The sequence below is a fragment of the Acomys minous genome (genome assembly GCF_964271855.1).
Source record: "Acomys minous genome assembly, chromosome: 1".
Classification (NCBI taxonomy): Eukaryota; Metazoa; Chordata; class Mammalia; order Rodentia; family Muridae; genus Acomys; species Acomys minous.
The window spans coordinates 95,951,994-95,964,988 of NC_140483.1; the positions used below are offsets into that span (position 1 = coordinate 95,951,994).

At 51.4% G+C, this 12,995-nt stretch overlaps 1 protein-coding gene across 3 annotated transcripts in view; it reads right to left on the minus strand.

Annotated features, from left to right (window-relative positions):
* Positions 1-1,172: 1,172 nt before the first annotated feature.
* Positions 1,173-12,995, minus strand: part of SPATA31F1 (SPATA31 subfamily F member 1) — a 63,836-nt gene continuing 52,013 nt past the window's right edge. Inside the window, exons 1-4 of one of the 3 annotated variants that reach the window (XM_084792111.1) lie at positions 7,794-8,210; positions 6,488-6,533; positions 5,516-5,576; positions 1,173-4,888 (exon numbers count right to left, since the gene is read on the minus strand). In XM_084792111.1, the coding sequence (XP_084648237.1) occupies positions 1,333-4,888; positions 5,516-5,523 (3,564 nt within the window). In that variant the 5' untranslated portion in view covers positions 5,524-5,576; positions 6,488-6,533; positions 7,794-8,210 and the 3' untranslated portion in view covers positions 1,173-1,332. Of the gene's footprint in view, positions 4,889-5,515; positions 5,577-6,487; positions 6,534-7,134; positions 7,398-7,793; positions 8,211-12,995 lie in introns of those variants that run through there. The other 2 variants (XM_084792110.1, XM_084792109.1) reach the window with 2 other exon arrangements.

A 12,995-nucleotide genomic window follows, 5' to 3' on the forward strand; every position in this document is an offset into this window, starting at 1 on the left:
CTTCCTCCTGCATCAGGACTCCATACTCTATGGCATCCATGACACTAATGTGGCGCTGGACCCAGACTATGGCTACCACTCTCAATCTAGCAGCGGATGCAGTAGCAGCTGCTGTCCCGAGCTAGAAATGAAGGCATCTCTGAAAAAAATAAAATCCACAGTGCTGTTAGATACTAGCCAGGAGGACAGGGTTCTCAGGACAGGGGGTTCATAGCCCCCAGCAGAAGCTGGGGCAGGTGACAGTTGGGGAATAGTCATCATCAGAGCTAAGTACATTTTTATAAACTTTGTGGAAAGAGTTGTGTCCCATGATGGCTGTGGACGAGAGGGGCAGGATCATGGGCAAAGGTGATGTTTTGGGAAAGGAGGAGGCGGAGGATTGTGTGAACTTTCTCTTGTCTGAGACAGGGTCCCACTGTGTAGCCCTGGCTGGTCTCGGACTCACTAGGTAACAGGTGGGCCTGGTACTCTGCTGAGATCAACCTGATTGCCTCCCACGTGCTGGAACTAAAGATGTAGGCCATTCTCCTGGGTTCCTACCTAGTTTCTCCTGGATTGGCTGGAGCTAACCATTTTGAATGTTCATGCACCAGGGCTCAGGAACAGTGAGACAGAATTGGGGAGCTGGGCATGTCACATCTATAACCAAGAACAGAGGCTAGAAAATGCCTGTGTGCCTGCTAATGCTTAGCTCACCTTTCTATTCTTACTCCCTACCCCTGAGTACATTTTTTTAAACTTACATTACATCTGGATTATAATCCTCTCACTCTTATCTCTCTGTTCCTACTCCCCCCCCCCCAACCTCTGAGCAGGGGGATTCACCTCCCCAACCATCGGACCACAGCCTATCAGGTCTCATCTTGGTAGCCTGCTTCCCCTTCCTCTGTGTTCCCACAGGGCCTCTCTGCCAAGGGGCAGTGATCAAATCCCGGGCACCAGAGTCTATGTCAGAGTCAGTCTCCTGCCCTCAAGCCTGCCCTGCATCTTTAATGTATATTACACAAGAGATTTCCTTTCTGGTCGAGTCTTTTAATTCCTGTCCTAGGCTGACTTGTCCAAAATGTGAGTTTCAATCTCCTTCCCAAGATGAGGGCAGACAAGTGTCCTTCTTCATATCTTCCCTTAATAATGCACACAGAGACAAAGAAGACAAACAACTCATTTAGAGATATAGAATACATTTTGGGTAGTGCACCCCCCCCTCTTGTTCACTAAAGAAAATGACAATAGTGCTCTTAAAGGGTTACAGAAGTTGGGGAGCCTAGAAACTGTCATCACACTGGGCATTCTCCGTTAGCAGAACCACCTTTCTGAGGTGAACCCTGGCACCTACCGTGGGTTTCTGTGTTGGGTGTTACCAGACAATTTAGGACAGTGCCGAGGGCAATGGCGGGGTTGGCCTGGTACTGAGGCAGAGCCAAGCTGTCGGGCACGTGGTGGTGGGAACTTACTGTCTGGATTATGGGAAGCAGTTAAGGGTGTGATCGCCGATTTCTCTGAGGATGCAGATTGGGCCTTGGGCCCCCTGGAGTTCTCTGTCTTAGTTTTCCTGGTGGGGCTTTTGGCCTGAGGCAGACCCTTTTCAGCGTTTCCTTTACTGGGTTTGGCCACTTTCCCGGGTGTGCAGGCTGTGGGTGACTGTGTGTGTGGTTTGCCTTTTACCGTGGGGTTGATAGACTGGAGAAAAGATTTCACCTTGTTTTTCAAGCCAGCCTCTGGAAGAAGGCTGGGCCTAGTGTGAGGAGACACTGGCATCACCTGCCCTGGTGAGCTGTGACCTTGCCAAGTCTGGCCCAGAAAAGGCTTTCCCTGAACTGGTGGGCGAGGCAAAGGAACGTCCTGGAAGGCCTGGGAGAGCCTGAGCACCATCCTGGCAGGTTCCTGGGTGACACTCGCCTTGCTTTGACCGACTTGCACGCCGCCGCCGTGCTTAGATTTGGCCTCCATAAGTACTTCTGGAGGTGGATCTGGGAACCCAAGCTCAGGGGAGCCCCGGGGGCTGGGACGGTAGGTGCTATGGCCGTGTTGTGCAGAGGCTTGGGCCATCCTGTGCTTTTTCCGATCTCCATCCTGGTGTGTTTTCTCACTGGCTGGGAAAAGCCCAAGACCTGCGACCCCTTCTCCAAGGTTCCCCACTGCCTTGGGTTTCCTTGGCTCTTCCCTCTTTTCTGTCCGTGTGGGCACAAGGGCTGAGTACCGGCTCTTGCCAGGGCTTTGGAGCTCAGTGCTAAAGGGGTCCTTTGGGCTGGGCTTTTCCCCAGTGGTCTCCATCTGAACACTGGGCACTTGGGCTTTGATCATATTCCTGCTGAATTGTGAGGCCTTGGGGCCGCCCTGGGCAGAACCATGGGGCGCGGCTTGGGGACTGGGTTGCTTTGGCTCTTGGTATGCAGCCTGCGCTGCAGCAGCCTGCTGTCTTTTAAGGTGGACACTGTTTGCCTGTGGCGCTGGAGGAGAGTCACACGCGATGGGCTGTTCTTGCAGCACCGGGCTTTCTGGGATGCTTAGACTCCTGCGAGGCTCCTGTGTGGATTCACTCTCCTCTACGGTTAGCTCTTTGTACTCCGTTTCCTTCCCAGAAACTCCAAATTGCATTGCTAGGACCTTTTTTTTCAGGTAGAAATTCAGTTTTGCCATGGTCTGGGCCTTTAGCGTGCCGGGGCTCTCCGGGCGAGGCTGGCTCTCTGATCCTCCTTCCACCTGTGCTTCCTGCTGCAGATGTGACTCTTCGGCAATCTCCGCAGAAGCCTTGCTGTCACCCTGAGTGCAGGGCTCAAGCCGGCTTTTAAGTGCAGCAGTTTGAGTCGGAGCCTCTGGTGGTCGTTTGACAGGCCTGGACATCATTTCTGAGATTCGAGGTTGGGTAGTGACTGCTGGGGACGTGGGCCTAGAGAGAGCCACGCAGTAAAGGGCAGGCAGGCCTGACAGGAAGGCCAGATACTTATGCCGTAGAGTTGTCTCCAGTTTCTTAATGGTTTCCTCAGGCAAGGCTTGGGGACGCTTACAGTGTTCAACGAGGGCGCCCGATAAGGCTCGCTTCTCCTGGATGTGGGCCGTTGGCTTCCAGGGAACAACTTTGCACTGTAGGTCAGGGGTGTTTTCTGTCTGTGACTTCAGGCTTTGGCCTGGTGGAATGCAAGAGGAGGGGGCCATTGCTGGCAAACTCCCAGTAAGTTTGCCTTGCCAGGAGCTTTGGACACAGGCTGGGACCTTGCCCTTAAGGATTTGGTCACATTTGGAATCAATGTGGTGCTTCAGCACTGCCCTGGCTTGGGCAAACAAGTGCGGTGGGAGGATTGACCTGCTGCTGCCCACTGTGGGTGAGAATGTGTCACCAGACCCATCGGCCTTCGGGTCCCCTGGGATGCTCACATTGGGCAGCGCCCTGCTGCTGCAGGACAGGGACTGCTGCTCTGTAGAGGAGAGGAGCAAGTGGATGGAGCGCTGGATCTTCTGGGGCAGTCCCCAGCGAAGGTGAATCAGCTGCTTCTGGAGGTGGAACTCCAGCAGCCTGCGCGCATGCTCAGGGAAGAAGAATTCCCTGCTGGGATGCGAAAAGGCCTTCCTTGGCCACAAGGTTTTCACTGTCTTGGTTTTAACACACAGTTCGCATGGCAGGCGGCTCTGAGGGCACCGCTTTCTCAGGAAGACAGTTGGCACGCCCCACTGAAGCTTGGCCTGCCTCTCCAGGAGGTGGCGTTCCAGTGCCTCACACTCATCTAGAGTCAGAATGGGGGCAGCGGTCTGCGCCCCGTCGCGCTCAGTGGGAGAAGCTGAGGAAGAGGGCGGGGGTGACTTCCGTGGCGTTTTGGATAAGGAAGGGAGTGAGAGACCCCTTGAGGGATGAGGATCTGTGGAGGGCTTGGACATGCTCTTGTCCTTGAAATCCAGGGACTCACAGTGAAGAGATGGAAGGCCGCAGAACAGCTGGCTGTAATATTGGCTCTGAAGACCGCTCCCTGAGTTGTTAGCTTGTGATTTGGGGCGTGGCCAGGAGTCGCTTCGGCGGTCAAGTTCACGAGAGGCCAGGTAAGTATGGATTTGGTGCGAGTGCTTTCTTTGTCTCAGGTTTATAAAAGACCATTCGGAAACCCAGTAGGTCGCGGTGGGCTGGCCTGCCAAATATAAACCATTGGTCTGGCGGGACACGCCCCCAATTTTGTCCAAAGTGACCTTAGAATTAGTGCTCAGAACGGAGGAGAGTGGATTTTTTCTAGTTCGACAAAATAATGTTGGGTCTGGCATAAACTGCCTCAGGGACTCCTCCACACGTCTGGGAAGGCCCCACTTCTGGAAATGTATCCATTTTTTAACATGTAGTTCAAGAAGCCTATGGACTTTAGGACTGAGGAATGGCAGGTGGGAGGGCAGCACCGAGTTCATATGTGTCGAGTTAGCAATCTCTGGTTTCAGGGATAGTAAAGAGGCAGAGGACGTCAAGTGGTGGTGGTCTTGGCTTTCCTGGTCAAGCTTTGTCTTGCTTTGCATTATTTTTTCCTCAATCATTAAAACCACAGGCTCCTCGAGCCTTGACGGAGCCATAGTCTTTGAGACTGCCTGGAAGCATGGCTGGCCTCCCCCCGCGTCTGCCAGCTGCACTGACTGTCCCGGCAGCTGCATTAGTGTTGGAGTCCTGGGCAGCAGTGGAAGCTGTCTGGAGTGCCCGATGTAAGGCTCCAGATTCTCTTCCGAAGACAGAGTGGATGTGTGCAACAGCTCCACGCAAGAAGAGCCCTGCGGCAGTCCCAGGAACACAGGGGGCGGCTGGCTTTTCTCGCTCTCCAGCAAATGCTGGATCTCTAGGGTTGCAGCATCACAGACTTGGCAGCCAGGATCCACACACAGGAGCTGCCTCACATCTTCCTCCTTGGGGAGCCAGCTTTGGCTAGGAAGAGAGAAATGGCAGCCATTGGTGACGGGATGACACCTGCCTGCTCAGAGGAACGTGTCTGGGGATTGCTGCGTCCTTTCCTCCAGTCCCACAAATTCTGAGCCTACACTGTGGGGAATGAGGTTCTCGTGGGAACCAAAGCATGGGGTGTCCCTGCCACTGTACCCAGAAACCCTCGGGAATCACTCATGCTCTCTAGAAATTAAGTGGAGGGTAAGATGTCGGGGTGACGGTGTCCCAGCACCTGCTCCCAGGCCATGAGCACAGACAGGAGGTAACAGCAGCGGGGTCCAGCTAGTTAGTCCCAGGGCTCTGCCCTTGAAAAGGAGCAGCTGGAAGGAGGAATGACAAGGTGACTTCATTGTGCTAAAGCCACTCTCTTGGCAACTTGGTGTCTGGGGGCAACTCCAGCAATGTCTGTTCTGAGATGCAGAACTGCTGAGGCCCTAACACACAGACTGGCATTGGGTGTCTCTTCCCTGCTGAGGTCTGAGCTGTCTCAGCCAGTGAAACTGCCTCCCACAGCGAGGTTTCCCTTCCACCGGTTACCTCTCTCCTCACCCCTGGCCCAGACCAGGTCAAGAGTCATCAGAGCTTAGACCCCAAAGGTCAAGAGGTCACCTTTTCATGACAGAGAGCAGCTCCCATGGCTTCTCGGTTTCTTCTTGGCAAAGTCTCCTGGCTGAGGAATCAGGATACAGTGTTATGTGGCGAATGGGCGTTTTGGGGGTGTCCTATGGGAGTCTGAACAGGAAACCCTTAGCTCAGCAAGAGGACTCTCAGCCCCTAGACTTGGTGCTCTATGGTGTGTTTGTGTATACCGTTTGGTCTTCACTAGGATGTGAGGATCACCTGCATTTTGCAGATGGCTGAATAAGTTATATTTTACAGGGCCATAAAACTAGTTCTTAATCAGATTTTTCTCTTTCCTATGACAAAGTACCTAACTACAAGTGACTTAATGGCCAAGAGTTGGCGTGAAGCGCACGGTGCCTGGAGCACCTGTACGTGAAGCTGTGACGGTGACGCCCATTTATAACAAAGGCACTACGATGGCGGGGATGCCAGAGATCGGGACAGAGAGCTGAACAAGGAATGGTTGTCACTACTCAACGTAGCCAGTCCTAGAGAAAGCCTACATGTGTTGCCAGTGGCAGGGCCATAGGAATGGGCCTTCAAGGACTGCAGCCTTACAGATGTGCCCTGATGTGAACAGGCCACACTGCAAGCCACTCAGCCACTGCGCCTTCCCTGCTGTGACGGAGGGAGGATAAACTCCTTTCTTCTGCTGCCTTTGCCATGCCAGGAAGTAGTAAAGGCTAACCGCTAACCTTGCTGCACGGTGGCTGCCATCACTTCCTCACCTGTTCCTTGTCAAGGAAATTGGGTTGAACACTTTGGGGCATTCCCATGCCCCCACGCCCACCCACAGCAATCTTCTGCGTAAACCACAGGGTGTAGAACCAGGAGCTTCAGTAGTTAGAACACAAGGGTCTTGGCAGCGGGGCTCAGAGAGGGACGGAGACGGTGAGAGCTGTTCTGGGCGGGGGGTGGGGGGGTGGGGGCGGAGGGCAGGGGACACTGGGACTTTACCTTTTGACGCGGCTTCTCTAGCCCTTTGCCTGACTTTTCGGTGACGCTTAAAAAAAGAAAAAGTATTCCTGTATTTCACACGCTCCTTCACACAGCCTCGCCCAGACTCTGCCTCTCTTTCCACCTGAGCATCTCCCTTCTCTGCTTATTTCGGATTCACTTAAGGCTCTCCAAGCCCCTCCCTCGTGTCTCTACTCTCATAAGAACTTCTGCAGAGAGGACGGCACAAGGGGGAAAGCTGAACGGACTCAGAGATGTTTCCGACAGCCTGAGGGCCTCTCTGCTCACAAAGCCCTCCAAGTAGGGAGCCTCCCCTCCCGCCCCGCCCCGCCCCCGCCCCGCCCAGCCCCTGCCCCGCCCAGCCCCTGCCCCTCGCGCCCCGACCAAGGTGGTCTTCTGAGATCCAGTGCACTAGAATTTTTCTATTTTCTGATTTTCAGCTCAAGACATGCAGGGAGATTGTTGGCATTTGGATTGGAGTTCGTTGCAGGGAGGGCCTGGTAAGGAATTATTCATAGGCCCTTTGTAACCACTTCCTTTCTTTTCTAAGTCCGTTGGCACAAACTGGGAGCAATCTGGGAGAAGCACTTAAAATTTAAGTTACTCATAGGCTTAAAGTGGTTCAACTATAGTCAGTGGTTTCCTACCCGGCAGCAGCTCTTTTTAGGTTCCAACCTCAATCCCTGGTAACTGCGTCTTATTTGCCAGGCAATTAGGAAAATGATGAAGATGGAGCTATAGGTACACAGAGGATAACTGATGTCCCACAGAGAACATGCGGAGACCAGCATGGCCTAAATCTCATTAGCGTGAGGAGACCAGTCACCTCTGTATTGGACATTTAGGGGCCTAAGTGCCTAATGGCTCGAGGCACTGAGCACTGCATGGGCTGCCTCACAGAGGACGGAACTGAGGCACCAGAATGCATCACAAAGCCCTGTGTTCCACAGAGGTTGTCCCAGGGGCGTTTCATTCCGTAGCTATGTGTGGTCATCTATAAAGGTTATGGAGCCTGAGTCTAGAGGTGCCATCTGTCTATCTGTCTGTCTGTCTGTCTGTCTGTCTATCTATGTATCTATTATCTATCTATTATCTATCTTATCTATCTAATCATCTGTCAATCTATCATCTATTTAATCATCTATCAATCTATCTATATAATAATCTATCAATCTATTATCTATCTATCTATTTATCTATCCTATCTATCTATCTATCTATCTATCTATCTATCTATCTATCTATCTATTTAATCGCCTACCACTATCTATCTCCTACCTTTACCTCCTTTGTCTCCCATACCAACCTTTTTGTTCAGTCTCCTCTCCCACAGCTGTATGGTCACTTATCTTTGGCACACACGGTTACCTTGTCAGAAAGAGTGGCTGGCTGGGAGAGAGTGACCTCCGCTAACTCTACACCTGACCTGGAGACACACAGGAGTTTAGAGAGGGGCACAGCAGGGTCACAGCTTAGAAATGGAGAGCTTTGATGTTTCAAATAAAGGGTGACCAGAGATCAAAATTACAAGAAGGGACGGTTACGGTTGATGTGATAAAGCTATACACACAACCCTTTAAGCAATAAGGCACTGGTGGCCATAGACTGAAATGGCCACTAAGCCCTCTCGTGAATATTCGTCACCCTGAGCATGCAGGAGGCTGCCATGTGGGTGGAAACTTGAGTCTTGAATAGAGTTCCATGAGCGTGTGACATCAGTGTGCCTTGAAGGAGTATGTTGTTTACAGTTCATCTCCACCCACACACAGGGGCATTAGTTGGGTACCAAGTCTTCAAATACATGAGCCTATGGGGGGGCATTTGTTCGAACACTATGCATCTTTCAACAAAATACTATTATGTGGTAATCATTCTGATTGGGTAATTTCAGCAGAGAGGATAAAATAAAAAATCTGGAAATAGAAAATATGCTAACATGGGCTGGATAGATGGCTCGGTGGTTAAGAGTACTGGCTGCTTTTCCAAAGGACCTGGGTTCAATTCCCAGCACCCACACGGCAGCTCACAACTGTCTGTAATTCCAGTTCCAGGGGATCCAACAACCCTCACATAGACACGCATACAGGCAAACCAAAAATAAAAAAATGCTAACAGAGATCGCCTTTGTCAGGTTTATCAGTAGTCTTGACAGTAGCTTAAAGGCGATTCAGTAGATGTTACCCAGGGTGAAATACAAATAAAAGACAAAACCAGCATCCAAGAGTTGTGACATATATTGAAAAATCATATATATAACAGACATCCTAGAAACAGGCAGGCAGACAGACAGATGGATGGACGGACACACACACACACACACACACAGAGAGAGAGAGAGAGAGAGAGAGAGAAAGAGCGCGAGCGAGCGCAGAGATAGTTCAGTGCATAAGGACTTGTGTGGTACAAGGAGAGAATGCCTCTCTCTCTCTCTCTCTCTCTCTCTCTCTCTCTCTCTCTCTCTCTCACACACACACACACACACTATATATATATTAAAGGAAAAAAAAAGAACAGATCTTGCCGAGATAAGGTAATATTTGGCCTCAGGACATTGCCAGCAGGTGGAGGGGCGATGTCTGCTATGACTGTGCAAGGCTTGTTTTTATCCCGCTCCCTGACAAGCTCATTAATCTCTCACTCCAGCCGCCAGGCAGGTGCTCAATCTGGGGCTTAGTTACAACTAGTCAGACAGGAACACCTTAGCACCCAAGCCGACATTACTGCTGACAAGGGTGCTAACAGAGTACCAGGGTGTACTGAGCACACAGAAGTGGGGGAGGGATTAGAGCAAAGCCCAGCGAGCTGGAACACCACCCCCACAGCCCAGGAGGGCTCAGATGTGGGCTGAGTATCTGGTTCTGAGCTGCGGCGGGGGGAGGGCTGCTGCTTCCGGTCATGCATCCCCTTCCTGCTCCCCCATACCTGGTTTCTTGCATAGGAAGCTTCATTTGCCAAGACTGTTAGCCACGCTAAGAGCAGCAGAGAGAGCAACTGTTTCGTCCTCTCATCTGTCACCTTTGCTGCACTGGTACCTGGCTCCCTGGAGTGAACAAAGTAGCTGCAGCTCTCACGGGAGAGAAGACAAAAAGACTTTCATGGCTTTTTGGAGAAACGATATTTATAGGAAGATGTAGCTAAATGTCCTGGATAGTTTATTATCAACTCGACACAAGCTAGAGTCATTTCGGAGGCACTCTCAATTGGGAAAAGGCCATGAGATTTGCACGGGCACAGCTAGGCCAGAGTTTCGCATCAGGAATCTTCCTCAGCTGCTCTCAGTGAAGTTTGAACTCACCAGTTCTGCTAGGCTGGCTGATGGCTGGGCTCCAGGAACCTGCCTGTCTGCACCCCACTTCTCGTCACTGGGAGTACAGAGGTGGAGCTCTATGTGGGTGCTATGGATATGAATTCAGGTCTGCGTGCGTGTGTGACCAAGACTCCCCAGGTAAACCGTTTCACCAGCCCTGCATATTTCTGCCTTTAATGAAAAGTCCTTTCCGTGTGGAGAGCGGTTCCCTTCCATCACCTGTCCTTTAACACATTACTCACCTCTGCCTTCCCTGGGACTGTTTTGGAGGAATGGCTGGTGAGGAGCACGGTGTGATTATGGAGGAGACACCAAGGAAAAATGCAACTTAATTCACTATCAAAATATTAAGATTAGGCTGGGCAGTTGTGGCGCATGCCTTCAATCCCAGCACTCGGGAGGCAGAGGCAGGCAGATTTCTTGAGTTCGTGGCCAGCCTGGTCTACAAAGTGGGTTCCAGGACAGTCAAGGCTATACAGAGAGACCCTGTCTCAGAAAATGAAATACATACACATTAAAACTATTAATTTCTGTCTCCACTACAAGACGTAGGCTCCAAGAATCCTGGGGTCTCTTGGTCTGCTACTGTTTTACCACCAACATCTTCAGGGCCTCATATCCAATCAATAATTGTGGGAAACCACAAAAGAGATGAGAAAAGCAAGTATCCTAAGCAGTTTGTTCTCCTGGTCCTGGGATCCTTTGAAGGATTTTGAGCCGAGGACTAACGGGGCCAGGCATGGCCACTTCAAGTGTTTTGAAGCTGTCACAATCACGATAAGCAGCTGTCTGTATTATCCCAAGTGGCAACTGTTAAGGACCAAGTGACATATACAGGGAGAAGTCATTACTGTAAATAATAAAAACTGAGAAGTCTTCTGCGAGGAGATGAGAAAGATTTATGAGGTGCAAATTACCTCAGGCCCCTGGGACCACCACCCTCTGACCACTGCTCCCCCTTAACACTGGGCTCTGTAGTCAGCCGAAGCAGCTGCCACAGTTCATGCTGAGACTTAGATTCCCTGCCTGCTTTACTGTGGCATTTGCATTTCATACTAAATTTGTCTATAACATTATAAATTTCACACCCCTACATTTCTGTTATAACATCATCGTCATCATAAAAAATGTCATTTTCGTCTCCTCGTTTTTGCAAGTGAAATGGGCATTTCCAAATATAAATGGAGAAGAGAACTTGCTGGTCATCTCCCTAGGTGGTTTTGGGGGGGCTTGCTACAAGGCTGAGGTGTAAGCGGAGGCGTGGAAGGGGCCACATCTCTGTGGGTTGTCAGGGTTCTCATGACTTCCGTGCTCCCTGGTTGGTTTTTCTTTCACAGAACCTGAAGGAACCTGAGAGGAGACACGGTTTCCAGGCTGCCCTCTGCAGTGTGGTTTCCAGGCTGCCCTCTGCAGTGTGGTTTCCAGGCTGCCCTCTGCAGTGTGGTTTCCAGGCTGCCCCCTGCAGTGTGGTTTCCAGGCTGCCCCCTGCAGTGTGGTTTCCAGGCTGCCCCCTGCAGTGTGGTTTCCAGGCTGCCCTCTGCAGTGTGGTTTCCAGGCTGCCCTCTGCAGTGTGGTTTCCAGGCTGCCCTCTGCAGTGTGGTTTCCAGGCTGCCCTCTGCAGTGTGGTTTCCAGGCTGCCCTCTGCAGGTTTCCAGGCTGCCCTCTGCAGTGTTTACTGTTTAGCTTTCCTAACTGCTCTCACAAGGCCTCTGACAGAGGGAGGCTGACTCACTCAAGAGTGTGTGTAGAGCCCCACAGGCCTAAGAGAGCTGGGGAGAAAGGAGGGAGGTGGGGAGGGGCTTGTAGCTAGTGCTCCCCTCAGAGGAGAAAAGGATGTGTGCAGAAAGGGGCACCAGGATCACATTTCTCTGAAGACCAGGGTCATTTCCTGACCCGAGTATGAAGATTTCTAGTAACCATATGAACTCCTACCCCAGGAAGCAGAATCTGTGAGCAAGACAAAGAAACTACTGGCCACATCTCAGACGGGGTGAAGGATGGGGAGAATTAGCCCTAAGAGAAATTAACATTTTCCTCGATGTTGTAATTCAATGATAGCCTTCTAAAAAGATTCTTAAGCCTTGTATCAATGTCTGAAAAGTGAGAGTTCGAGGCCAGCCTGGTCTACAAACTGGGAACCCTCATCCCAGTTGGAGAGGAATCTAGGCAAGAACCAAACCAGCGCCGGCCTTGTCAGTGGCTGGAAAAGAAGCCATTTCTCTGGACAATTCCAAGCCAGCGTGGTTCGAGGTTGTCCTGAATGGACTGTGGCTTTGATAAAGCTAAAGGACAGGAAGATGTAGGAGTCTGTGTCAACAGGGTAACAGTGGTTATTTATAATTCTCAACTGTTCTGTTTCAGTCTTGGCTTCCCTCGGTTGTCATGAGCTGTCTTCCGTTGCACCTGTTTCTCTCTCCTCTCTCTCCCTCCCTCCCTCCCTCCCTCCCTCCCTCTCTCTCTCTCTCTCTCTCTCTCTCTCTCCCCCTCGCTCTTATCTTTATCTCACGGCTCCCCTCTCGTCTCTACTTTACTCCTCGCCTTCTCCTTCCAGTTCCTTCTGCGCATGTGTGCTAAGGCTGATGCTGGCTAAGTCTGTCCTTGAACTCGCAGAGACCCACCTGCCTCTGTCTCCTGAGTGTTGGAAGTTAAAGGCAACAAGCCACCATATCTGCTCTCTTTCTGCTTCTCAGTGATAGCTCCCTGGAGCTTTAATGAACCTTTAAGCTCCATGTGTCCTCGCAGTACGTGTGAGGTCCACGTTTCAAAGCCAGGGAAGGGTGAGAGTCAGAAGGTTGAAGAAGCTGTGAGGAGCTGGAGACAGGGACGACATCCTTCAGTGGCCGTCACGGCCCGAGGCACATGCTGGGACACGCGGGCTGCACTCAGGAAGGCAAAGACACACGTAGACCAGGACCAAGGCGCGCGAAGGCAAGCACACAGGCCTGCAGATGGGCACACAGACAGGCTGGTGACGGCCCAGGCAAACGCCCTTGCCCTCGGTGCCATATTCTTATAAAACCCCACCAATATGGCATTCTGCCAAAAGTAGCTAAAGAACAGATTGCATCACTGTTTACTTTTGGGTTCTCGGATCATCTAGTGCCTACCGTCATTGTGCTGACTCAGCACCGACCACCGACATCGGCTATTTTGGACCCTGCCAGGTATCTGTATCGTGCTTGTTGCTTAAGTATAAACCGG